Genomic DNA, 27,883 nt, shown 5'->3' on the forward strand with positions numbered 1-27,883 from the left:
TTTTTAGGCTAATTTTTAACCTCCTAATCATTAATACTCAAAGCCTTGGATCCTTGCTCTTTTGATTTTTCTTTTATGAGCATTCTTTTCCTTTTTTTTTTCTGCTGCTTTTTCTTACTTCAAGAATCAATAATTTTTTATTTTTCAGAGAGTCGATAATACTTTTCTAAATTCTTTGTTCTCTCAAGAGTCAATATACTCAACTTCAATATCAATCATGCATGGTTAATTCATAGATTCAGAAAACAAATGCAAGGCTACCATATCTTAAACAATTGGAATCTCTCATGATATGCTTAAAACTTATGTATCTCACTGTTTCTTTTTCAAATAATTTTTCTTTTAAGTATGGTGAGGATACAATGGATATCTTATAACCAAAATGAAACAAGAAAATAAAACTAGAAAAGAACAAATACTAAACGTGATCATGAACTTAGAGAAGAAAACAAACAATAATTAAATTACAATAAAAACAAAAATAAAGCAAACAGAGAGATAATGGGACTCAACAACCTCAGTGATGTCGGCTGCTGCTCCCTCTGTAGAATCCAATGGAGCGTTTGATCTCCTCTATATCGCGCCCTTGTCTCTGTTGTTCCTCCATTAATCTTTTCTGATCTTCTCTTATTTCATGGAGGGTACTGGCGTGCTCCCTATGCTCTACTCTCAGCTGCTTTACGTTTGAGCTCAGCCCCCCTATTGATGTATTCAGTTGATCCCAATAGTCACGGGGAGGAAAATACATCCCTTGAGGCATCTCAGGAATCTCTAGTGGAGGCGGGTGCACAGGCTCCTGCTGTGGTTCATGTGCAGGCTTTCTCAAATGCTCCATCTTCCTCTTTGTGATGGGCTTTTCCATCTCAATGAGGGCGTCTCCAGCTATACCAATTCCAGCTGAATTGTATAGGTGATATATGAGGTGTGAGAATGCTAACTTCGCTTGGGTGGAGGTCTTTTCAGCCACCTTGTACAACTCTTGAGGTATCACCTCATGTACCTCTACCTCATTCTCAAGCATAATGCAATGAATCATTATTGCTCGGTCAATAGTAACCTCAGATCGGTTACTTGTGAGGATGATGGAGCGTCTGATAAACTCCAACCAACCTCGGGCCACAAACTTGAGGTCAAGCCTACCTAGTTGATAGGGCTTGCCTTGTGTGTCCCTTCTCCACTGAGCTCCTTCCACACAAATATCTGTAAGGACTTGATCCAGTCTTTGGTCGGAGTTGACCATTCTAGTGTAAGAGTGTGGGTCTCCTAGCATGTATGGCAATTGTAGTGCCACTCTCACACTTTCCAGGCTAAAGTCCAAGAGTTGCTATCGGACCATGTTGTGCCAGTTTTTAGGGCTTGAGTTCACACTTGTATCATAATTTTTGGTGACCCAAGCATTGGCAAATAATTCTTGCACCATTAGTGTTCTGACCTCTGAAACAGGATTGGTAAGAATTTCCCAATCCTTTCTCCAGATCTCTTTTTGGATCTCTGGATATTTCCCTTTCTTGAGCTTCAAGGGGACCTCGGGAATCACCTTTTTGTGCCTTACCATATTATAGAAGTGATCGTGGTGCACTTTAGTGAGGAATCTCCATGATTTCCACGGTTTGGAAGTGGAAGCGGGGGCTTTTTCCTTCTTATTTCTTGCGGCTCCGCTGGCCTTTAGTGCCATACTTAGGAATGGAGAAGTCAAAAGCAAAGTTTTTGCAACACCAAACTTAAGAACTTTGCTTGTCCTCGAGAAAATAGGAACAAAAGGAAAGAAAAGAGTAGAAGAGAGAAGGAAATGATAGAGATAGAGGGGGAGGAAGACGTCGGCCAAGTGGGGGAATGTGGAGGAAGAAGGGAGTGGAAAGTGTATAGGGTTAGAGGGAGAGAGTGTGTAGGAGGTGTGGGTATGAAGGGTTGTATGAGGGGGTATATATAGGGTGGAGATAGGGTAAGGTTCGGTTATTTGGGAAGGAAGAATGGGTGGGAAAGGTTTGAATTTGAAGTGGATGGGATTGGTGGAAATTAAAGTAATCGGATTTATAATGGATTTGGGGAAGAGTGTGTATTGGGAAGAGGGAAAATAGGGTGTGGGTTTCAAGGTCTAGAAAAGGTGGGAGAGAGAGAAGAAAGGTGGGGGTAGGTGGAGATTTTGTGGGACCAAGTGGCTGAGAAGCTTCCAAACTTGAGCAGCCTGCCCACTACCTGGCGTTCAACGCCAAGAATGGGTGTTAGACGCCCATAGGGGGAGTCAAAATGCAGGCCTGGATGCTCCCTTTAGGGCGTTGAATGCCCAGCATTGCTCCCTGACTGGCATTCAACACCAGTGTATGCTCCCCATGGGGCGTTGAACGCCTAAGATGGTCATTCTCTAGTGTTGAACGCCCAGCTTCCTCCTTGTCTGGCGTTCAATGCCACTAAGGGACTCTCCCCAGGGTGTTCTATTGACCTTGTCTCTGTCCTAAGTGCTATACATGATTACAAACGTCAAAAATCAAAGGAAAAATTATAATATATAAAACTTGAAGAAAAGAAAATGAAAACACTATGTTAATGGTTGGGTTGCCTTCCAACAAGCGCTTCTTTACCGTCATTAGCTTGACGGACAGCTCCATTACAGAGGTAGGTAGGGGCTTAGATTTTCACCCTCACAGTGAACTTTCTTCCTGTGTTCTCATGAATGAGCTCCACATGCTCTAGAGATAGGATCTGGTTCACAGTATGTGGAATGACTGGACTCTTAGTGAAGACAACTCTCATGCCAGGTGAGAGGCCTTCAATGAAGATCTTTTTGTCCCTCCAGCCTTTAGGTACCTTCTTCTTAGTACCTTCCTTCTCAATGCTTAAAGATGGTTACCCAACATCAAACTTAGAGTTGGTGTCTGGGGACTCTATATAGCTCTGTACTGAGAGGGAGGGCTGAAACACTACGTGTTGTACAATGGTACTTCCTTTGTTAGAGGGAGACTGAGGGTTGGGGATCTTGAACAAGATACAATCCTCATGTAGTCTAAGAACTAGCTCTCCTTTTTCCACATCAATTAAGGCCTTAGCAGTGGCTAGGAAAGGCCTTCTGAGGATGATGGGTTCATCTCTATCCTCCCTATTGTCTAAGATTACAAAATCAGCAGGGATGTATAGATCTTTAACCTTTACTAGGACATCCTCCACCATGCCATATGCTATTTTCAGGGACTTTTCTGCCATCTCCAATGAGATCTTGGCACGCTGCACCTCTAGAATTCCTAGCCTCTTCATTACAGAGAGAGACATGAGGTTGATGCTTGAGCCAAAGTCACATAGTGCCTTCTCAAAGGTGATGGTCCCTATAGTACAGGGAATCAGGAAGCTTCCGGGATCCACAGCTTTTGAGGGAGCTTCTTCTGGACCAAGGCACTGCATTCCTTGGCCAATACCATAGGCTCATCTTCCTCCTCCAACGCCTCTGTATTTCGCCTTCAGCTTTATGAGGATTGCCAGGAACTGAGCAATTCGCTCTTCCTTGGACTCCTCGTCCTCGTCAGAAAGAGGTGTATTCTTCAGGTTCCTCTCCCAACAAAAGGGCGTGCAAGGTGACATTATCAGTCTTCTCATGAGCTCTGATTTTCTTGAGCTCCTCAATAGCAAGCTCCTCTTTGAGTTCGGTCACAACCTCCACCATGAGGGCCTTGCACTCTTCCCTTAGGTTTACCTCTGTGTTGCTTGGAAGAGTGTTAGAAGGGATCTTTAGAATCCTCTTACTTAACTGACTAACCTGTATCTCCAAGTTCTGAATGGAAGACCTAGTTTCAGCCATGAAACTGTGAGGGGTCTTAAAGAGGTTAGAGACTATAGTAGCCAGGTCAGAGAGGCTCTGTGTGGGAGTCTCTGTCTATTGTTGAAAAGGTTGGAGTGGTCTGTTGTTGAACCGGTTCTGATTCATTCCACCCTGATTATTACTGAAGCCTTGTTGAAGCTTCTGCTGATCTTTCCACCCAAAATTGGGGTGGTTCCTCTATCCCTGATTGAAAGTATTCGAATAGAGATTATTGTTGGAGTTTCTGGAGGGGTTTCCCATATAGTTCACCTCCTCTATGTTGGTCCAGGCATTATCACCTGCGTTTATCTCATAAGCCATCTCCGGACAGTAAGCTTCTAAGCTTTGTGCCCCACTCAAATGCTGAGTGATCATGTTGATTTGCTGGGACATCAGCTTGTTCTGAGCCAAGATAGCATCTAAGGTCCCTACTTCTAGAACGCCTCTCTTCTGAGTAACCCCATTGTTTACAGGGTTCCTTTCAGAAGTGTACATACACTGGTTATTGGGAACCATGTCAATAAGCTCCTGTGCCTCTTCAGGTGTCTTCTTGAAGTGGAGGGATCTACCTGTAGAGTGGTCCAAAGACATCTTGGACGCCTCTGATAGGCCATCATAGAAGATGTCTAGCATGGTCCAATCTGAGATCATATCAAGAGAACATCTTCTGATCAGTTGCTTGTATTTTTCCAAAGCTTCATAAAGGGATTCACCCTCTTTCTGTCTGAAGGTTTGTACTTCCACCCTGAGCTGACTAAGATGGAAAGAACTTGGTCAAGAATTCATTGACCACCTTTTTCCATGTATCTAGGCTTTCTTTAGACTGAGAATACAGCCACAGCCTTACTCTATCTCTTACAGCAAATGGAAAGAGTATGAGCTTGTAGACTTCTAGATTTAGTCCATTAGTCTTGACAGTGTCACATATCTACAGGAAGTCAGATATGAATTTGTTTGGATCTTCCTGTGGAAGTCCATAAAACTAGTAGTTCTGTTGTACTAGAGTGACCAGTTGAGGTTTCAACTCAAAGTTGTTTGCGCCAATGGCAGGAATGGAGATGCTGCGCCCATAGAAATCAGAATTTGGTGCAGTGTAAGATCCTAGGACCTTTCTTGCGCCACCCCCATTATCTGGGTTAGCTGCCATTGTTGTATCTTCAGCTTCTTGTTCTAGATCCCGTGTGAGATTCCTTATGGCTCTGCTAGCCTTAACTTGTTGCAGACGCCTTCTTAGAGTCCTTTCAGGTTCAGAATCCAGATCAAAGAGAGGTTCTTTATCCCTACTCCTGTTCATAAACGAGAAGAAAGAAACCAAGAAAAGAAAAAGAAAGAATTCTCTATATCAGAGTATAGAGGTCGTTTGTTAGAGAGAGATAGATAAAGAAAAAAGAAAAAAAATAAAGGTATCTTTTAATTAAAAGAGTTTTCGAAAATAAAAAGAGAGAAAAAGGTAGAAGATTTTTGAAAAAGAAGAGAGAGAGAATTGAAGAGATTTTCGAAAAAAAAAGAAAAATGAAAGAGATACCAAACTTTTAAAATTAGAATAAGATAAAACAAATAACTAACTAACAAGATTTGAAAATAAAATAAAAGATTTGATTTTTAAAAATTTTTGAAATTTAAAAAGAAAGAGTCAATCAAAGATTTTAAAATTTAAATTTAAAAAGAAAAAGTCAAACAAGATAAGATAAGATCTAAAATTTAAAACAAGATATTTGATTTTGAAAATCTTTTAAAAATATAAAGTCAAAGAAAGATTTTTAAATTCAAAATTTTAAAAAGTCAAGAGAGAGAAAAACAAGATAAGATAAGATTTAAAAAATTTCAAGATTTTAAAATTCAAATTTAAAAAGAAAGAAAAACTAGCAAGATACTAAAATTTAAAATTTTAAATTAAAAAGAAAGATAAGATAACAAAATTTTGAAAATTAAAGAAAAAGATAAGATAAAGATTTTTAAAGATATAAAAGATAAACAAGATTAAAAATCAAGACACCAAACTTAAAATTTTAAATTTAAATAAAAGAAATTTTCGAAAAAATTAAAAAGGAAAAACAAACACAAACAGGATACTAAACTAACAAGTTTTGAAATCAAACAATTATTTCGAAAAAAATTAAAAGAAAAAACACTAAAAGACACCAAACTTAAAGATTTTGAGATCAAACAAAGAAAAATAAAAGAAAAATTTCGAACACCCAAAAAAAACAAGAACAATTTTCAAAGATTCGAGAAAAGAAATGAAAACTAAAGGGACACCAAACTTAAGACTTGATACAATACTCAAACAAGAGAAAAAAGATGACTAAAGATGAAAATATAATTTTTTTTGAAAAATTTTGAAAAGAAAATAAGAAACACAAAAAGAAAAATAGTAAAACGTACCTGATCTAAGCAGCAAGACAACCGTTAGTTTGTCAATCACAAACAATCTCCGACAACGGTACCAAAAATTTGGTGTGCGAAATTAGAACTCACACAACTGAACCGACAAGTGCACTGGGTCATCCAAGTAATACCTCAGGTGAGTGAGGGTCGAATCCCACGAGGATTGTCGGATTGAACAAGCTGTGGTTATCCTGCAGATCTTAGTCAGGTGAATAGAAAATATGGTTATTGTTGAATGCGCATAAAATAAATAAAGGAAGCAATAAAGAAATAGCAGAGAAACAATAATGAGAAATTAGTTAAGGCTTTGGAGATGCTTTATCTTTCTGGATTAACTTTTCTTACTGATTACTTCAATAATGAATGATTCATTCAATGGTAAAGCTGTAAGTGATTAACTCATGTCCTCTCATCAACTTAATCTCCCCTAAACCATAGCTACACACCGTATTTGAGTAACTCATGTCCTCTCATCAAGTTAGCTCATAGTGCTTCACTATAGCCGAAGATGAAGCCCGTGCAATCCACTATTCTTTTGTTGATCCTATTCAAAATGCCACAGATAAGGTCGGATCTTCCGGATCGGAGAATGATGCTTTATGATTCTAGCCTTAACGCCACAAAGACCTCATTTACCCATGACTAACGGGATTTTATGTCACATAACCCAAGTAGCCCAGATACTCTCTTGGAACCAGTGATGCACTCTCAAGCTGTAGCTCAATACTATCTAGGTTAGGACTCGCATGAACTCATATAGAATAAGGGCCATACTTTCGTTCCTCCCCAGATTCATAAGGATGAAGGATGAAAATGCATCATAGAATAGAATCAAACATGTATTGAAATAGAACATAATGTTATTAATCCATAGGAATCAACAGAGCTCCTAATCTTAACCTTGGAGGTTTAGTTGCTCATACTGTACAGAGAATAATGTGTAAGGTTCGAATGTGGTGGAGAAGATCCTAAACAATGGTGATCTCCCCTTATATATACTAATACTAAACCTAAAAAGACATTAATAATAATTAGAAATTATAAAAATAAACTAAACTAGGTTAAAGGTGCGAAAATCCACTTTTGGGCCCACTTGGTGAATGTTTGGGTTGAGTTTGGCGTCCAACTTGAAAGGGTGGGAGTTGAACGCCCACTAGGGGGTAGATATGCTGCTTCCTTTCTCTCCTTGTGGCGTTGAATGCCAGTCTTGGGCGTTCAACGCTGGCTTCAGTCCTTTTAGGGTGTTGAACGCCAGAAAGGGGGTAGTTTAGGCGTTCAACGCCCATTTTAGGCCATCATTTCTAAAAAAAGGTATAGACTATTATATATTGCTGGAAAGCTCTAAAAGTTAGCTTTTTAATGCCATTGAGATCGCATCATTTTGATCTCTGTAGCTCCAGAAATACTCGTTTGAATGCACAGAGGTCAGAATCTGACAGCATCTGCTATGCTTTCTTTGCCTCTGAATCAGACTTTGTCAAAACTTGCCAAATTCATCCAAAATTCTCCTAAAATCATAGAAAAAACACAAGCTCAAATTAGCATTCAAAAAGTGAATTTTGCAATAAAACCTACTAAAACATAATAAAACTTAACAAGATATACTAAAAACAGTAGAAAAATAACATAAAAAGCGTATAAAATATCCGCACATCAAATGGACATCTACATACTCAACCTTATCACAACAGTATTATGTTAATGAGACAAAAATATTGATAGTAAGACATATAATTTTTTTAAATTTGAATCCTCTAAATTTTGAATTTTACTTTAGAAGGAAAAATGTGATCTCTCATCATTTATTTTTCATATGTAGGACTAAGAGAAAATATGAGAGAGAAACCATTAAAGGGTGAGAGATTACACTTTACTTTCTAAAGTAAAAATTCAAAATTTAGAGGATCCAAATTAAAATTTTTTTTTATATTATTTATTTGGTGATAACACTGAATACAAGATAGAAAATTGTAGAAAAAAAATTATAAATAGTTAATGACAATTATTTTAAAATACAACGAAATTCTCAACAAAAAATATATTCTTTTTTACTCCTGATGATTTTTACTTTTATAAGATTGATTAGCCTTTTTGTTAATAATTTCTCTCTGTATTAATAGAATGAGCTTATATGGCATATTAAACTGTTGATTTGTTCATTAAAAATTAATTAGAATTGACAAATTCTTTTTTGTTGGGAATCTCGTTGTCTTTTAAAAATAATTGTCAAGACCGTTTAGTTTTTTCATTTTTTTATTATCTTTTTTAAATATATTAGTATAAAACTAAAAAATATTTTTGATTTTTAAATTATTTTTACTTATAAAAATTAAATGGAGGATATATTAGTGATTAACATGTTATATAAGTATGTTCTGAAGAGAGATCATTGATAGAGAGACTAACTAGTATCACGAAGTTAAATATCAAGGCCCCGAAAAGATATTTTTTTTTATTGGAGATCTCGTAGTCCTTCGAAAAAATTATCAGGACTGGCCATTTACTCAAAATTGTAATATCTTATGCGTAAATATTGATTTGGATCCTCTAAATTTTGAATTTTTATTTTAGAGGATAAAGTGTGATCTCTCACTCTTAAATAGTTTTTCTCCCATATTATTTTTTAGTCCCACCTATAAAATAAATGGTGATAAATTACATTTTACCCTCTAAAGTGAAATTCAAAATTTAAAAGTGAAATTCAAAATTTAAAAGATCCAAATCAGTAAACATTCACCTTTTTGTTCTACTAAGGATTTCAACTTACTCTCTCTCTTTTTCATCTTTGTTGCTATTCCAAAAGGAGATTGGTACCGCTAACCTTGCAAGGCGGTGGCTTCCCTCTCCTCTTTTCCATCTTTTTATTTTATTACCACTTTACTTTTTTTTCATGTTTTCTTTGACCTTTCTTTTTTTTTTTTCTTTACTTCCGTTTTCTTCACACCCCCTTTTTCCTTCCTTTCACCTCTTTTTCTTTCATCTTTTACTCTTTTTTATCTTATTTTCATCATCTCTTTTTTTCATCATTTTTCTGTTTAATCTTTTAGTTTGTTTTAGTTTCTTTTTTTTTCTTTTAATATCTCTATGTGATATTTTTTTTTGTGGTATTTTATTGGCACTTGTTATGTTTCTTATATTGCAGGAGTATATATATCACAAAAGAATGTAAAAATGTGTTTTATATTGTTGTGGATTTAAGAAATTGGTGCCTTCAATTTTTTTTACATTGTTTAATTTTTTTAAACAAACGATACAAATTAGATCATCTGATTTATGTTTTTGAAAATAAAAAAAATTAAGATTGAAATCGCACACTCCAATTTTTATTTTTAAAAATAAAAAATTTAAAAATTAAAATTGAACCCCTAATTTGTAGTTTGCTGTCTTTCCTCAAACAAATTGGACAGTCCGATTTGATTAATATCAATTAAAGAAATACATTCATATAAAAAAAACACTCAAACTTCAATAATAAAGTACTACACATATTTAATCCATATAAAAAAATAACCTATTTTATTGTCTTTTTTTATCAATAGTGTGAGTATATTGGTACAAATCTATCAGATTTTAGAAGATATATTGAAGTTTATTTTTTTTCATGGAAATATCTTCATATTAGAAAAAGATTTAGTTTTAAGTAAAGAAAAAAAAAAACAGATTTTTTAACATATTACATTATTTCTTGTGTTGATTTAAAAATTATACAAACTCAAATCTATCTATATTTTTACTGTTTAAAATTTTTTTAAATCAAACTTTGAACTTACTTTTAGTTTATAGTTTAGCATAAAATATATTTAATCCTTTCCTCAACATTTAGATCTAATTTATTTTTCTTTTATCTGGAAGTGCCGTATGATTTTTTTATGAAAGAAATATTTTTTCTGTAAAAAAAAAAATTGTAAAATATCATAGAAAGAGAAAAAGAGGAAGGAAAGAAGAAAACAATAGTGATAGAATTTGACAATAGCAATAAAAGAGAATAGATTCATTATTATTTGTTCTTCATATTCAAATTTACATTCTTCATTTTAGATCTGATTTTTTTATGAATAGATGTAATGAGTAGATATATGTTAATATGTTATTGAAGTAATAATTTTAAAAATCTACTATTGTACTTTGATTTTTTTTTTAAAAAAAAAATATCAATGATAGTCAATACAGTAGCAATTAGCAATTTATGCAAAAGACATTTAGGATATAAATCTAGAATAAGTGCCTATTTTGGTTCATAATCATTGTTCTTAAAAAATAAGCATCCCTATATCATTCAATATATCAGATTGGGCTTCAACTATTATAAGTATTGATAAATTAAATCCTAAAATCAATTAACAAACAGTGATGGCTGATGTTTCAATTAACTATTTTTTTTTTTGGTTTACAAAAATAAAAACAAAACAAAACAAAAGATAAAAAAAAGTGAAATAGAGCAAACCTCTTAAATAAGATCTCTCCACCTATATGATCTCAACATCGTTTAAAGAGTCCCTTTCTTTCAAACGAAGATGAAATAGCAGGCGTGATCAATCCTAAATTTGCAACATGTTACTAAAAATGTGGTTACTTGCATCAATGAACAAGAGAGTCACCACTCGCATGGTAGGGTGTGTGTTTACTTATCAGGTATGAAGTAGATTAGAAACCTTCTTTGCTTCTCAGATCACTGCAAAAATTTTTCAATTAAAGAATAAATTAGTAAATACAAAAAAGGACTACCTAATCAATGATTATCTCCTCAAAATCAAGAAAGTTATAGACTCATTGATATGTGTTGGAGCTGCAATCAGTAAATCAGATCATGTAGAAGCTATCCTGAATGGTTTGCCAGAAGAATATACTTCTTTCATCACTACAATTACTGCTACATCCAATCCTGTTTCAGTACATGAACTTGAGGCTTTGCTTATGGCACATGAAGAGCTTCTTGAAAAGTACAAGAAACCAGAGAGCTTTGTACAAGCTCATGTGGCACATATATATGCAGTCTTCTCATCACTTCGCTCGAGATGGTAGAAGCTTCTGTAGAGGTCGACGATCAAACAAATTTGGTAGATGAGGTAGAATAGTATACCATCAATTTCAAGGTTATGGAAGATCTTCTTCAAGACCTCCTCCACAATATCAAGTGTGCAATAAAGTCGATCACATTGCCATAGCATGCTGGTACAGATATGAAACTATTTTGGAAGTGTAAATCAAGACTCAGAATGTTTAAGCTCAATCAGAATTGGTAGAAGTGAAGTGGTGGAAATTTATAAAGAATTCAAGGTTTTTAAGAGTTCATGCATTTGTAACATACATAATTTGTTACTAACGTGGAAGAAAATTAACTCCTAAAATTACAAAATAGAAAATTAAAGGACTAAATATAGATGAGAAGAGTATTTAGGATCTAAATTACATGCCCTAATGGCTGAGTTTGCTCCCCTTTATAAAAAAAAAATTTACATGACAAATTTCAATTATACCCTTTGCTAAAGTCATTGCTTAAATCAGATACATCAATTTGTTGCTCATTTTATAGATGCAAATTTTTCTCTAATTCAATAAAAAATGAGAGAGATATTCATCATTTACTATAGCATGCAGAAACATTAAAATTGCACTATTTTATTGCTAGGCTGTTTACTCTATCTAGATGAACAAATTAATTCCAAACCTATAAGATAAAGTTGTAGATCATTCAATTCCCTTTGATTTAGATATATTTGAAAAATTTGAGTAGAAAAATTAGTTAGATATGATCCTTTTTTCCGGTTATTTAGAATTTCAACAAGAGCTTGACATGTTTGAATTCACAATTTCTTATTCTTAATTGGATCATTTCACATATTATATGCACAAATGAAGCTTTGATGTGAAGAGACAATATTTCTAGTTTCACTTGTGAGCCAAACACTAGGCGTCACCCAAATCCATAACATTAAACGTTTGATCTGTCTTCTAAGATAATTTTAGCCTTTTAAACATCATCTTTTGTCATAGTTTATAGGGCTGCACATGGATCGGATAATATCCGCATATCCGCGGTAATTATCCGCATCCGATCCGAATTTTGCGGATATTATCCGATCTACAGAGCCATCAGATCGGATCGGATCTGATCCGCACTATGGTCGGATCAGATTGCGGATTCGGCAGTGATATCCGTGAATCCGATTCGCAAATTCGCATATCCGCACACACATATAAATAGCATAGTTTAAGAAAGTAAACTCTATTGTGATATGAATTTTAGTGTGTTATTTTATGAATTTTATGATATTTTGTTTTTAATTTTTTATTTGTACTTTAACTTAGAATAATTAAACTTAAATCTTGTGTTATTATTTTATTTTTGTTATTCAAGAGAACTATTATTGATAATATTTTATGAGTAAATAGGCTTAAACAGATAAAAAATAAATTTTCTGGATATTTTTTTGTAAAAACAGCCAAATTGAATCTTAAAATAGTTTTTTTTTTAATTATGCGGATATACCCGATATCCGATCGATCCGATCCGCAAGTATGCGGATCGGATCGGATCGGATCTAGCCTAAAAAAATGCGGATATCGTATCTGATCCGATCCGATGAGTGCAGTGCGGATCGGATAGAATTTTAGGCTATATCCGATCCGATCCGATCCGTGTGCAGCCCTGATAGTTTATTTCATCAATAATTATAGATTTGTCTCTTAGTTTTTCTAGAATATAAAATATGTAGAATTTAAAAATTTACACAGAAAAATACATTCAAAATACAATTATGAATTTAGATACAGCCATGCAAGTTTTTCACTTAGGATAAAAAATAATGCATTAATAAAATATAATGCAAATTTATATAATTTAGAAACTAATGAAACTAATTTGATATTTTACAATATTAAGAATTCTAAAAAATATTCATGCAATATGTATACATTTATGCACAAATTAAATACTAAAATTCTAAATATTTAGAATAAAATATATGAATATTTTCACTCTTATTAAAGATATCTTCAGGATAAATTGAAATGAAACAAGACTTATTTTTGTAACAATTTCTGTTGGCCAAGCTTTGATTTATATTCTACGGTGTTAGATAGGACTTCTGCCAAAGATAACATTGTAACTTTGTTAGCAAATTATTGGCAAGGAATTTTTTTTTTTTTGTGTTTTAAATATATATTATTTTTTTTGAATTAGAGAAAGCTCGACACATTAAAGTGGAGCAAACAAACAAACATAGAATATAAACGCTACAGACAAAGCAACCAACACTTTCAACTCATCTAACAACTCCTGAAAACATCGGAGCCATACCACTCTTTGTAGCTCAACACCGTCTTTGTTTGAATGGATTCAATACTTTCCCGTGCATTCTTGAAAATTTTGGCATTACGTTCCAACCATATGTTCCAGATTACTGCAAAGAACGCCACCATCCACTGCTTCTGTCCTTGGCTTCTGCCGATCATGCCGATCCAACTCCCAAATAGATCTCTCATGGTTCCAGGGATAACCTAAACACTACTAAAGGATCGCAACCAGTAGCACCATACCTGCCATGTTACCTCACACCGAAGAAATAGATGCTCAACATTTTCTATCCCCTTGTGGCATAGGACGCAAATAGTATCACTATGAATATCAACTCCTAATCTATTCAATCGCTCCTTAGTATTAATGCGGCCTACTAGCACAAACCATCCAAATAGTTCAATTCTTGGGGTACCAAACCTTTCCATATTGCACTGGTGAAGTTATAGCTCGTGATCTCCTCTGACAACGTCTCCGTTTGGATTATCTGCATAAAGGACTTCGTAGAAAAGACACCTGTGTTATCAAGTTTCCAGACCACAGTATCTTCATTTTCAGGTGACATCCTCACTGGCCTTAATCGCTCATGCAGTTGATGTACCAGTTCTAGCTCCCATTGGAACAGCTCCCTCCTCCATTGGAAGTTTCATATCCACTCTAACCCATCCCAAAAACCACAATCCCCAATCACAAAATTTTGTTGGCTTGACACAGAGAAGAGTCTTGGGAAATTTACTCTTAGCGGACCACCCTGAACCCAATTAGCTTCCCAAAACCGGGTTTTCCTACCATTATCGACTTCCATTGCCAAACCATTCACTATTTTATCCCGCACCCTTTGCTCTTTGATATTTAGCTGGCATATGTCCTTCCAAGGCCCTCCTTTGACCGGTAACGACTGCTTTGCTAGCATTAAATTAGGGGACAATTTGTTGCAGGAACAGACAATCTTTTTCCACAACGGGAATTCTTCCTTTGAAAACCTCCACCACCATTTAAAAAATAGTGCTGTGTTCCTAAGCGCCACATCCCCCACCCCCAAGCCTCCAGCCTTTTTCGGAGCCTGTACCAACTCCCATTTGACCAACGGGATTCCATAGGTACCGTCCTCCTTACACCACATAAAGTGCCTTTGTAAAGCAATCAGCTTGGACGCCACCGCCCGTGGCATCTTATACAAGCTAAGGTAATAAATGGGCAAGCTATTTAGGACTGATTTGATAAGAACAAGCTTACCTGCTTTATTCAACACCTTCGCTTTCCATAAGCTGAGCTTCTGTTCCACCTTATCAATGATAGGTTTCCACGTCTTTACCAACTGTGGATTCGCCCCCAAGGAGATCCCAAGGTATCGCACAGGCAACTCTTTCTTTTGACACCCCAGTAAGTCACATGCACGCTCTATCCACTCTTGCTCACAGTTCACTGGGATCAGATTCGACTTCTCAAAATTAATGCTCAGCCCAGACATCAACTCAAAACACCTCAACAGCCGCTTATAGTTCACAATTGTTTCCGTCTCTGGTGGGCAAAATAAGATTGTGTCATCTGCAAATTGTAGGTGCGACAACTCCATATGGTCCCCCCTACTAGTAATGGCACAATGCGCCCATTCCTAACGGCTTCCCCCAGCATCCGATGCAACACATCCACGACGAGTTGATGCACGGAAAACTTGTCTCTTAACAAATTTCCTTCGGCAAGTGTACCGAATTTGTCGTCAAGTAAAAACTCACAATAGAGTGAGGTCGAATCCCACAAGGATTGATTGATCAAGCAACTTTAATTAGAGGAATGTTCTAGTTGAGCGAATCCAGGATTTGAGTTTAGAATTGCAGAAAATAAAATGGCGGGAAGGTAAATGACAGAAAAAGTAAATGCTAGAATTAAAGAACTGAAAGTAAATTACTGAAGTAAATTGCAGAATTGTAAATGAGAATGGGGAAATTGCTCATAAGAGTAAATAACAGAAATTAAAGAGAATGGGTAAGATTAGAAATGGGGAGTTCATTGGGCTTAGGAGATGTTGCATTCTCCGGATCAATTTCATTTTCATCTCTTCCTCAATCAATGCACTCATTGATCTCCTTGGCAATCTTAAGTGATTGAATTACAATTTCTTGTAATTCAATCTCTCAAATCTTGATCAATAGCCAATTCCTTGGTCAATTGCTCATGAGAAGAGATGAAGTATGGTCACTGATTATACCACATGCATTTCCCAAATCAAGTGTTGAGAGGATTATAGTCACATATCCATCCAAACCCAATTTGGTCCAGCATGAGAAAGCATTTCTAGCATGATCTCTTCATTCCTCTTTCAAGGTTCAGAAGAGATCCAAGTATGAATAGCTTCTTTTCCAAGATAACTACCCAATTGGATGAAGATCGAAAGCTTTCAAGTAAAATCAAGAGAAAAGATAGAAGAAGAATAATGAAAACTAGTATTGATCCATCAAATTACAACAGAGCTCCCTAACCCAATGAAAGGGGTTTAGTTGTTCATAGCTCTGGAAAGTGAAAACAAAGATGGAGAATACATGATAAAAACTAGAAGTGCAGAGAAAGTAAATACAGAGAGTAATTCTATGCCAAGAAGCTCCCTATATTTTTCAACTCCCAAATTAATTCAAAGCTACTCCTATATATACTACTCTTCTAGTTGGTTCTTCAAGTCTTGGGTCTGGGCCTTTGGATCTTGAGTTTGAAGCAGTTATCTTCTTCATTGGGCTTGGCTTTACTTGCAGAGAGAAATTGTGAAGTGGACAGAGACTTTAGCTCAGGACGTTAGTGGTGTTAACGTTCAGTGAAAATATGGGTTCGAGAACGTTAGTGACATTCAACTTTTTCACTAACGTTTCTTACCCAAGTAAGAGCCACGTTAACCTCAACGTTAGTAGCACAAACGTTGCCACTAACGTTGCCTCTTTGTCCTTCGCGCACGTTATTGGGACTCAACTTTCCCAATAACGTTGAGAAGCCTCCTCCTTCCCTACGTTAGAGTCCACGTTAACTTAGTTAACGTGGCTCTTTTAATGTAGACTTGCCAACCTTCGAGAACGTTAGTGACACTTAACATTGTCACTAACGTTCCAATGTGCCCCTTAGCTCTCACGTTAGAGTCCACGTTAACTAGGTTAACGTGGCTTCTAATGTGGCCTATGCTAGCCATCTCCAACGTTAGTGACAAAGTTGAGTGTCACTAACGTTGGTTCAACATTCCCTTATCCACGTTAGCTTCCACGTTAACTAAGTTAACGTGGGAGTTAACGTAGCTCATGGTGGCATGTGTGGGCTCCTTCCAACGTTAGTGACAATGTTGGGTGTCACTAACGTTGGCGTCACCTCCCTTCCTCACGTTAGCTTCCACGTTAACTAGGTTAACGTGGGAGTTAACGTGGCCTAGTGTGACTTGGCCAACGTTAGTGATAATGTTGAATGTCACTAACGTTGGCTTCCCCCCTTTCTTCTTAACGTTAGAGGCCACGTTAACTAAGTTAACGTGGTGACTAACGTGTCCACTTATGAGCTTGGTCCAACGTTAGTGATAATGTTAAGTGTCACTAACGTTGGCTCCATTTCCTTTCTTCCACGTTAGAGTTCACGTTAACTTAGTTAACGTGACTCTTAACGTGGGCAATGATAGCTTCGAGAGCGTTATTGGCAATCACTTTTCTCATTAACTTTGCAAGTTACTCCCATTCCACGTTAGTGTTAACGTTAGTGTAACTAATGTAGCCACTAATGTGGTTCTTCTTTGTTTCCTTTGTCCTGAAATCAAGCAATAAAGTGCATCAAAGTTCTAGTCCAAGTCATGGAAAATGCAACATCCAATTTGTCCTTAAATTCATGCAAAATCCTCATGAAATCATGTAAAGTGCACAATGTATGCTTGAATCAAGATGTAAGTGAATATCTACCCAAACTAGTTTATTTCCTAAGGAAATGCATGAAACTACCCTAAAAACAGTAAAGAAAAGGTCAGTGAAACTGGCCAAAATGCCCTGGCATCACAACACAAAACTTAAAGCTTGCTTGTCCCTAAGCAAGTACTAGAACAAGAGAATGATGAATGGAATGCCAAGAGAAATGAGTCATTCTTGTGGAAGTCATGTCCCTGGTTTTATGGTGGTTTCATGCATAGCAACTTAGGTTCATTCCTGGCTTTCAGACCTTTATCATGTCCTAGAATACTCACTGTGATTGCATCCCATGAAACTTTTATTTATTGATCCTTTTGTTGTTATTTCAGGGCTTATTTGTGTTCTTAGGCTAAGTGTTCTGTAAGGGGGCAACTCTTTAAAATAAGCTTTCAGCCAACACTCCCAAACCAGTTGGTTCAAGGTGCTAGGTGTTGAAGCACCCCTAAGGACTTACTTGCTCAAGTCTCTCCCCCATACATACACACCACAGGCACATAGTTTATTTATTTTCTTTTCTTGAGACCTTGGTGTCCAACACCTCTTTGGGTTACTAAATGCTCTGTAGTGAGGGTTACTCTTGATAGTGGACTTTCAGCTGATAATCCCGAGTTAGTTAACCCAAGTTACCAAGTGATAAGGCACCCCTAAGAGCTTATTCATCCAAGTAGATCCCTCACACAGGAACACCACAGACACATGTCTCAAGATTAAAACCATTGGTGCCTAGCCTTATTGCTTACTCTTTTTCTTTTATTCCTCAACTTTGATTGTTCTTTCCCTTTTTCTTATTAGGATCTTCTTATTTAGCTAGTCTCATGGGGTGTGTTTCAAGCATAGTATTCATGACAGACAGTTGTCCTCCCACCTTATGGTTGAACCAACTTAGCTAACTTATGACTATACCATAAACTCATGAACTTACTCCATAGTATGAACTCCTCTCTGGACTTTAAAAACACACATTCTCTTTTCATTTGATTTAAAGGGACAAACATACAAGTAAGCAAAGTAAGGATGCAGTGACATAGAGACCAGCAAACATAGACCTTTTCAACAAAAACTTAAAAGACAGAATTTTAAAAAAATTTAAACTAACATGGAAGCAAGTTCTATTTCATACAAGATCTTCCTTATTTAGAGCATAGAGAAAGATGGACCAAAGAAGGAACTCCACCACCTTTTACTCTTGTGGTTGCCCATGCTCTCCTTCTTGCTTGTCCTCCTGGTGTTTTTCTTGATTGCTTGTGCTCCCACTTCCCTTTTTAAAACAAGTGTATAGTCCATCCTTTTGTGGTGTCCGAACCTTCTTCCTTTAATTGTCCAATCTATCTCCTTCAATGCTCCTTTCCTTTTCCCTATAAAAATAAAATAAGAAAAATCAATATCATGAAAAGTTTTTAAACTTTTCGGCTAGAATGATGAAGAGAAGAAAAGATTTTGTTTATTCATGAACTCCAACTAACGAACTAACTGTGTATCCTTATATGCACATTGGTGGCACCATGGGGTGACACCAAACTTAGTTTGGAGTACTGTGATGAAAAATTCTGTTCAAAGCTCCAAGACTAGCATGCTCTCTGTTGCATTCATGCTTTCTTGGCACGCTTTGAACACCAAACTTGTTCTTCACTATATACTGCAATATAAGGACTTCACCAAGTTTGGGTTGGAATTCATGAATATTGACTTATTCACTAGTAAAAGCGAATAAAACATGGGTTGTCTCCCATGAAGCGCTTCTTTAGCGTCACTAGCTTGACGTTTCTCCTTCATCAGGGAGGTTGATAATGCTTCAAGTCCTCCCCTCTTGCTTTGGACTTATATCCATTGGTTGTATCAATGATCTCTACATGTTCCAAGGAGAGAACTCTGTTGATAGTGAAGACCTTAGGTAACTGAGATGGTACAGTGGGGAGATTAGGGGGATATCTGGGAAGTAAGCTGAGATCACTTTATCTCCTGGAGAGAAGCCTTCCGTAGGGATCTTCTTGTTCCTCCACCCCCTTGGTACCTTCTTCTTTGTCCCTTTTGATGCTGCCTTGCTCTTGGCGACTTCTTCTTCTAAGGGAATTTTGTTGTTGTCTTCACATGCCTCTGGTGGTTTAGGTTCCTCCAGTTTCTCCTTGAGCTGTGACAATTGTTGTTTGCCTTGTTCATCATTCAGTGGGGTTCTCAGATTTGTTGGTTGTGCTTCAGTGCTTGTTTCCTCTGTCAGCATCTCATTATGATCATTGCTTGGTTCTTTGTTTTCTTGGTCAGCTTCTTGTGAGAGTTTGAAGACATTAAAGCTGAGTCGTTCATCATGGATCCTCAATATTAGCTCCCCTCGCTCCACTTCTATGAGTGCTCTGGCTGTAGCTAGGAATGGTCTTCCCAATATGATTGGGTGAGTGTGACTCTCTTCCATGTCCAAGATGACAAAGTCTGTGGGAAGAAAGTATTTCCCCACCTTTAACAACACGTTTTCCACCACCCCTCTTGCTTGTTTTTGAGTTTTGTCAGCCAGCCTGATGACTACATCTGTGGGTAATATCTCATTGATCTGCAGCCTCTTCACCAGGGACAAGGGCATTAAGTTGATGCTTGCTCCCAAATCGCAGAGTGCCCTATTAAACATTGTTTTTCCTATCGCACAGGGGATATGAAAACTCCCTGGGTCTTTTCTTTTTGCAGGCAACTCTGGTTGAATGAGGGCGCCGCACTTCTTGTTCATCACTATAGTTTGGCCTCCCTTGAGTGAGCTTTTTCTGGGAAGAAGTTCCTTCATATACTTGATATATGCAGGCATTTGTTGGATGGCCTTGATGAATGGTATGTTTACATGCAGAGACGCAAACAAATCTAGAAACCTTGAGTATATTCTCTTCTCCACAGCACCATTGAGCAGTTGGGGAAAGGGTGCATAGAGTCTCAACAGCTCTTGTTGTGAGATCTCTGGTTCTTGATGATCTTTTTCTTTCTTCTCTACTGAGGTATCTTCAGGTTGTTCTGACAGCTTGCTTGGCTTGTCCTCAGTCTCCTTATCACTTATAGTGACCATCTTGCAGTCTTCCCATCTTACTTTCTTTGTTTCACCTCTCGGATTCTTCTCTGTGTCACTTGGGAATCCATCTGTGGGTTTGGGAATTTGCTCAGAGAGATACCCCACTTGAGATTCCAACCTCTTGATTGTGTCTCCCTGGTTCTTGAAACTGGCTCGCACTTCCTCCTTGAACACCTTGTTGTCTTGAATCTCCTTGCTTATGCCTTCAAGTAGATTCTCAATCCTTGAGATTCTTTCATCAAATGATGATAGGTCAGGCTGAGGAGGGTTATTCTGGCCTTGATATGAATGTGGAGAGGTGTTGTTATGGGGTGTTGATATGGTCTGGATGTGAAGTGTTGGGTGGCTGCATTGTTTGGATTTGGGCGTCTTTGATCAAGGCTTTGGTCTTGTTGATTTCTCCACCCAAAGTTTGGGTGATTCCTCCATCCAGGGTTGTAGGTCTTGGAGTATAGATCATGGTTTTGCCTAGGTGAATTCCCAATGTAGTTGGCTTGCTCCTGACTACCTTCTGCTTCTTCATTCACTCCTTCTTGGTTTGTTGATGAAGTGGAGATTGCTGCTACTTGGTTCCTCTCCATCTTCTTGGTGAGGTCAGCCAGCTGCTGGGTAATGAGCTTGTTCTGAGCCAACAGAGGATCTACATTGTTTAGCTCCATCACTCCTCTAGTGTTCCCTCTTTCGAAAGCATAGAAATAGTCATTCTCTGCTACAGTTTCAATGACATCTATGGCCTCCTCAATGGTCTTCTTCTTGTTCAAAGATCCTCCGGATGAATGGTCTACGGCCTTCTTTGACTCATAAGAGAGCCCTTCATAGAAAATGTGCAGCTGCACCCATTCATTGAACATGTCTGGTGGACACCTCCTTGTTAGGTCTTTAAACCTCTCCCATGCTTCATACAGAGTCTCACCATCTTGTTGCCTGAAAGTTTGGACCTCAGCTCTCAGCCTATTGATTCGTTGAGGAGGGTAAAATCTTGCTAAGAATTTGTTCACCACATCTTCCCAAGTTGTCAAGCTCTCCCTTGGGAAAGACTCCAGCCACTTGGCTGCCTTATCCTTGAGTGAGAATGGAAATAAGAGCAGTCTATAGGCGTCAGGATGAACACCATTAGACTTCACTGTGTCACATATTCTCAGGAAGGTGGTTAGATGTTGATTGGGGTCTTCTTGGACACTTCCTCCGAACGAATAGTTGTTCTGAACAAGGGTGATGAGCTGTGGTTTTAGTTCAAAATTATTGGCATGGATGGTTGGCTTTTGAATGCTACTTCCACAGTTTCCTGGGTTTGGATTGATGTAAGAGCCTAGAACTCTTCTATCCTCCCCAGCATGATTTGCTCGACCTCTTCCGCCATGGTTGTGAGTCTCTTCTGCATGATGGTTTTCCATGTTTTCTTCCATGTTTGGTTCAAAGTATTCCTCAAAGTGTTCCTCCTCTTCTTCAGCACCAACTACACGTTTTTCTCTTGCCTCCCTCCTTAGTCTAAGGAAGGTTCTCTCAGGTTCAGAATCAAAGGAAGTTGAAGCCCCGCTTCTTCTCCCTGTCATACAACCAACAAGTACAAGCAAAGAGAATAGGTGCATAAAGTATATCTGTCAGAATTACTGTTAGTGTGAGTGATGCAATATATCAAACAGTTAGTGGGTTAGTGAAATGAATGGTAAATAACAAAGAAAAAGTAGGGGGAAGGGAAGAAATTAACTAAAACAGAAAGTAAATGACTCAAACAAAATATTAAATCAAACAAAAATAAAATGCTCAATCTAGTTATCCTCCAATTTAATCATTGTTGATGCACAATCAATCCCCGGCAACGGCGCCATAAACTTGATGCACGGAAAACTTGTCTCTTAACAAATTTCCTTCGGCAAGTGTACCGAATTTGTCGTCAAGTAAAAACTCACAATAGAGTGAGGTCGAATCCCACAAGGATTGATTGATCAAGCAACTTTAATTAGAGGAATGTTCTAGTTGAGCGAATCCAGGATTTGAGTTTAGAATTGCAGAAAATAAAATGGCGGGAAGGTAAATGACAGAAAAAGTAAATGCTAGAATTAAAGAACTGAAAGTAAATTACTGAAGTAAATTGCAGAATTGTAAATGAGAATGGGGAAATTGCTCATAAGAGTAAATAACAGAAATTAAAGAGAATGGATAAGATCAGAAATGGGGAGTTCATTGGGCTTAGGAGATGTTGCATTCTCTGGATTAATTTCATTTTCATCTCTTCCTCAATCAATGCACTCATTGATCTCCTTGGCAATCTTAAGTGATTGAATTACAATTTCTTGTAATTCAATCTCTCAAATCTTGGTCAATAGCCAATTCCTTGGTCAATTGCTCATGAGAAGAGATGAAGTATGGTCACTGATTATACCACATGCATTTCCCAAATCAAGTGTTGAGAGGATTATAGTCACATATCCATCCAAACCCAATTTGGTCCAGCATGAGAAAGCATTTCTAACATGATTTCTTCATTCCTCTTTCAAGGTTCAGAAGAGATCCAAGTATGAATAGCTTCTTTTCCAAGATAACTACCCAATTGGATGAAGATCGAAAGCTTTCAAGTAAAATAAAGAGAAAAGATAGAAGAAGAATAATGAAAACTAGTATTGATCCATTAAATTACAACAGAGCTCCCTAACCCAATGAAAGGGGTTTAGTTGTTCATAGCTCTGGAAAGTGAAAACAAAGATGGAGAATACATGATGAAAACTAGAAGTGCAGAGAAAGTAAATACAGAGAGTAATTCTATGCCAAGAAGCTCCCTATATTTTTCAACTCCCAAATTAATTCAAAGCTACTCCTATATATACTACTCTTCTAGTTGGTTCTTCAAGTCTTGGGTCTGGGCCTTTGGATCTTGAGTTTGAAGCAGTTATCTTCTTCATTGGGCTTGGCTTTACTTGCAGAGAGAAATTGTGAAGTGGGCAGAGACTTTAGCTCAGGACGTTAGTGGTGTTAACGTTCAGTGAAAATATGGGTTCGAGAACGTTAGTGACATTCAACTTTTTCACTAACGTTTCTTACCCAAGTAAGAGCCACGTTAACCTCAACGTTAGTGGCACAAACGTTGCCACTAACGTTGCCTCTTTGTCCTTCGCGCACGTTATTGGGACTCAACTTTCCCAATAACGTTGAGAAGCCTCCTCCTTCCCTACGTTAGAGTCCACGTTAACTTAGTTAACGTGGCTCTTTTAATGTAGGCTTGCCAACCTTCGAGAACGTTAGTGACACTTAACATTGTCACTAACGTTCCAATGTGCCCCTTAGCTCTCACGTTAGAGTCCACGTTAACTAGGTTAATGTGGCTTCTAACGTGGCCTATGCTAGCCATCTCCAACGTTAGTGACAAAGTTGAGTGTCACTAACGTTGGTTCAACATTTCCTTATCCACGTTAGCTTCCACGTTAACTAAGTTAACGTGGGAGTTAACATGGCTCATGGTGGCATGTGTGGGCTCCTTCCAACGTTAGTGACAATGTTGGGTGTCACTAACGTTGGCGTCACCTCCCTTCCTTACGTTAGCTTCCACGTTAACTAGGTTAACGTGGGAGTTAACGTGGCCTAGTGTGACTTGGCCAACGTTAGTGATAATGTTGAATGTCACTAACGTTGGCTTCCCCCATTTCTTCTTAACGTTAGAGGCCACATTAACTAAGTTAACGTGGTGACTAACGTTGGCTCCATTTCCTTTCTTCCACGTTAGAGTTCACGTTAACTTAGTTAACGTGACTCTTAACGTGGGCAATGATAGCTTCGAGAGCATTATTGGCAATCACTTTTCTCATTAACTTTGCAAGTTACTCCCATTTCACGTTAGTGTTAACGTTAGTATAACTAACGTAGCCACTAATGTGGTTCTTCTTTGCTTCCTTTGTCCTGAAATCAAGCAATAAAGTGCATCAAAGTTCTAGTCCAAGTCATGGGAAATGCAAAATCCTCATGAAATCATGTAAAGTGCACAATGTATGCTTGAATCAAGATGTAAGTGAATATCTACCCAAACTAGCTTATTTCCTAAGGAAATGCATGAAACTACCTTAAAAACAGTAAAGAAAAGGTCAGTGAAACTGGCCAAAATGCCCTGGCATCACTAGTACAAAAAGAAGAGGAGATAAGGGGTCTCCTTGTCTTAGTCCCCTTTCCATCTTGAACGGTTTAGACGGTGTCCCATTCACCAGAACAGACATAGTAGCCGTGGTAACACACTCCTTTACCCAATTTCTCCATCTTTGGCCAAAACCCATCTTCTGTAGCACAATATCCACAAAGCTCCATCGTACCCTATCATAGGCTTTTTGAAAATCCAGCTTGATGATAACCGCTTCCTTTTTACGCGCCTTCAGCCAATGGACTGTCTCACAGGCAATGAGTGCTCCATCATGAATTTTCCTACCTTTTACAAATGCAGTCTGAGTCTCTCCAACCAACCCCAGCATCACAGGCCTCATCCTCCTTACCAACACCTTCGAGATCACTTTATACAGACAGCCCACCATACTAATCGGCCGAAAGTCCTTCACCTCCTTTGCACCTTCAACCTTTGGGGCTAATGTCACCCAGGTAACATTTGCCTCTGTAGGTAACTGTGCACTTCGGAAAAAACCCAGTACAGCTGCAATGAAATCCGGACCAATGTCATCCCAGCACTTCTTTATGAAGTTCATATTATACCCATCACTCCCTGGGGCCTTAGACGATTCGCAGTCCCACACTGCCTCCTTGATTTCCTCCTCTGATGGCATGACCTCCAATGCCACAGCCTCCTCTCCACTAATCTGTTTCACCAACCCATCCTTGAAGCCAATCCTCGGCGCATATTCCTGCCTATAGAGCTCCTTGTAGAACCCCCTAATGGCCCCTTTAATTCTTGCCTGATTCCTCACAAGTCGACCATTTATCATCAGAGCTTCAATCCTATTAGACCTTCTTCTAGCTGAGGCAATGGTATGGAAGTACCTGGTATTCTTGTCCATGTCTGCCGCATGCTGAGATCGGGACATCTGCTTCCAGTGCATTTCCTTCCTGGCGTACCATTTTTCACAGAAGCACACCAGCGCCTTACCTCTAGCCTCTGTTGTACCATCGTATATCCCATTACTCACTAAGTTGTCCAGCCTTGCGATCTCCTCCTCAAACATCCCCAGTCTCTTATCCATGTCCCTAAAAGTATTATTGTGCCACTGCCGCAAAGGACCCGTTAACGCCTTCAGCTTCCACATGAATTGAGCATCTCCCAAGTTTCTCCACTCATTTTTCACCATTCGCAGAAAACCATCATGCGTAAACCAGGAATCCAGACTTCTGAACGGTCTAGGACCTCCTTTTACTCTTGTACCTTCCACAATCAACGGGCAGTGATCAGACAGCCCTCGCGGGCCACCCTTTTTAGCCGAATATCCAGGAACTTCTCAGTCCACTCAACATTGACCAACACCCTATCAATCCGACTACAGGACCGACCCCGAAACCAAGTGTAATGCCTATCCGTAAGAGGTAAATCAATCAGCTGCATATCATGCATCCATCTCTTAAAATCCTCTGACGATGCCGACAAGCTAGTCACCCCTTTTCGCTCCTCTATTTGCAGAATTTCATTAAAGTCTCCTAAGAAACAGAAAGGAACCTGATACAAGCCCGCCACATAACTCAGTTCTTCCCATACCCCGCGCTTTTCCTCCCTCCCATGTGCTCCGTACACCAAGCAGAAAGCGCACAGAAAATTAGACTTTGTTAACATTCCTTCAACGCACAGCCACCGTTCACCTTTCTGACAATTCTGAACTTTAAATTCTACCTCATCCCACATTAATAATAGACCCCCCGCCGCCCCTTCGGATTCCACAAACTCCCATCCAACCGAATTATTCCCCCACAACCTTGCAACATCATATTTAGTAAGCATTTCTCTTTTTGTTTCAATCAATCCTAACAGGTTCAAGTTATACTTCTTCTTCAATGATTTCACCATACTCATTTTTCCATCCCCTCTCAACCCCCGAATATTCCAACAACTTACAATCATGTAGCCCGAGCTTGACTCACCTTAGGTTTATTCTTTGGCCTACTTCTTCTTGCTTTTTCTTTTTGCTTCTGTAACTTGCGCTTTGCCGCTAATTTCTCATTTTGTGCTTGCAAAATCCCCATTATATCTTCTTCCTCATCATACAAGATTGCTCCAGACTCCACTGCAAGTGCCCACGTTGCCGCATTTTCCCGCGTCTGATCCTCCTGTGTCGTGCCCCCTACATGACCCCCTGAATCCCTTCCACTCTCCAACCCCACATCTACTGCTTCCCCACATAATGCCTCCCCGTTATCCTCCTCCTGAGCATCACGCTCTATTACGCAGTGTGCAATTCTCTTGCTTTCCTCATCGGTAATCATATCCGAGTTCGCCGGGATACTCACACTCGGATTTATGGCCTCCCTTTCACCTACGGCACACATCTCTTTCTGGCTGGCCAAGGAGCCGCGGTCATTCCCCCCGCCCAGCAGCAGCCGATCAAGCTCATCAGCATGTGCCTCCTCAACGCCGTGACTTCCTGCCACCAAAACCAGCTCGGCTTCACGATCCCCAGCCACCACAGGTCTCCCCTCGGCGGTGCTTCCTCTGTCCGTGCCGTCCACCTCCTCCACGGGGAACCCTCGCCGCCCATCCAACAACCGGTCGAGCTCTCCACCATGGTTCTCCTCGACACCGTGACTTCCTGCCACCAGAACCAGCTCGGAATCGCGACCCCCAGCCACCACAGGTCTCCCCTCAGCGGTGCTTCCCCTGTCCGTGCCATCCACCTCCTCCACGGGAATCCCTAGCCGTCTACCCACACCACACACATTCCCTTCCTCCAACCCAATCAGATTAGGACCCGACCCGACTCTGCTTCCCAAAGCGCCCAAGTTCTGCCCCTGCCCAAGCCCAATAACTAGCCCACTCTCCACTCTCCATTCGGCCACTCCTCTAAGCCCGTTTCCAACAAAAATCCCTGCTGGGCCACTATCCTCCTCACAGCCCAGTGTAACCCCCACTATATTTCTTTTCCTCTCATGTGGATAGTTAGGGTGGCCCACATGAGTAATACCATGCTGTCCCACGTTGTTATATTTAGCATGTTCTTCCATAAACCCTCCTCCCCCAGTACCACAGAGCTGCGTCACAGTTCTCTCAGACTCTACCTCACAAATCTCCTCCAATCCCTTAGAATCCTCATCTCCTGCTTTCTTGGTACTACTAACTGAATCGGCAACATCCAACCCCTTTTTGAAATTCAAATACTCAACGTTCATATCATTCGAAAGCACATCTTGAATTACTATTCTATCCTTGGCGACCTCAGCCATCGAAGCCCCACCTTCAACCAGAGCCACTGCTGGATCCCATAGCACCGTCACCCTCTCCGGGACACTTTCCTGACTGCCCACAGTGCCATGCC

At 38.8% G+C, this 27,883-nt stretch overlaps 1 protein-coding gene and 1 non-coding gene across 2 annotated transcripts; one reads left to right on the forward strand and one right to left on the reverse strand.

Annotated features, from left to right (window-relative positions):
• Positions 1-2,844: 2,844 nt before the first annotated feature.
• LOC148575033 (uncharacterized) lies at positions 2,845-3,393 on the reverse strand. The gene has a single exon (XM_088506022.1). It carries the CDS (start codon positions 3,391-3,393, stop codon positions 2,845-2,847), a length of 549 nt encoding a protein of 182 aa, XP_088362148.1.
• A 17,894-nt stretch (positions 3,394-21,287) lies between these two features.
• LOC148575034 (small nucleolar RNA R71) lies at positions 21,288-21,391 on the forward strand. Its single transcript, XR_015906433.1, has one exon. It is a non-coding gene; the product is annotated as a small nucleolar RNA R71 (small nucleolar RNA).
• Positions 21,392-27,883: the final 6,492 nt, after the last annotated feature.

Source organism: Arachis ipaensis, chromosome B2 (genome assembly GCF_059453495.1).
Source record: "Arachis ipaensis isolate K30076 ecotype BB chromosome B2, ASM5945349v1, whole genome shotgun sequence".
Classification (NCBI taxonomy): domain Eukaryota; kingdom Viridiplantae; phylum Streptophyta; class Magnoliopsida; order Fabales; family Fabaceae; genus Arachis; species Arachis ipaensis.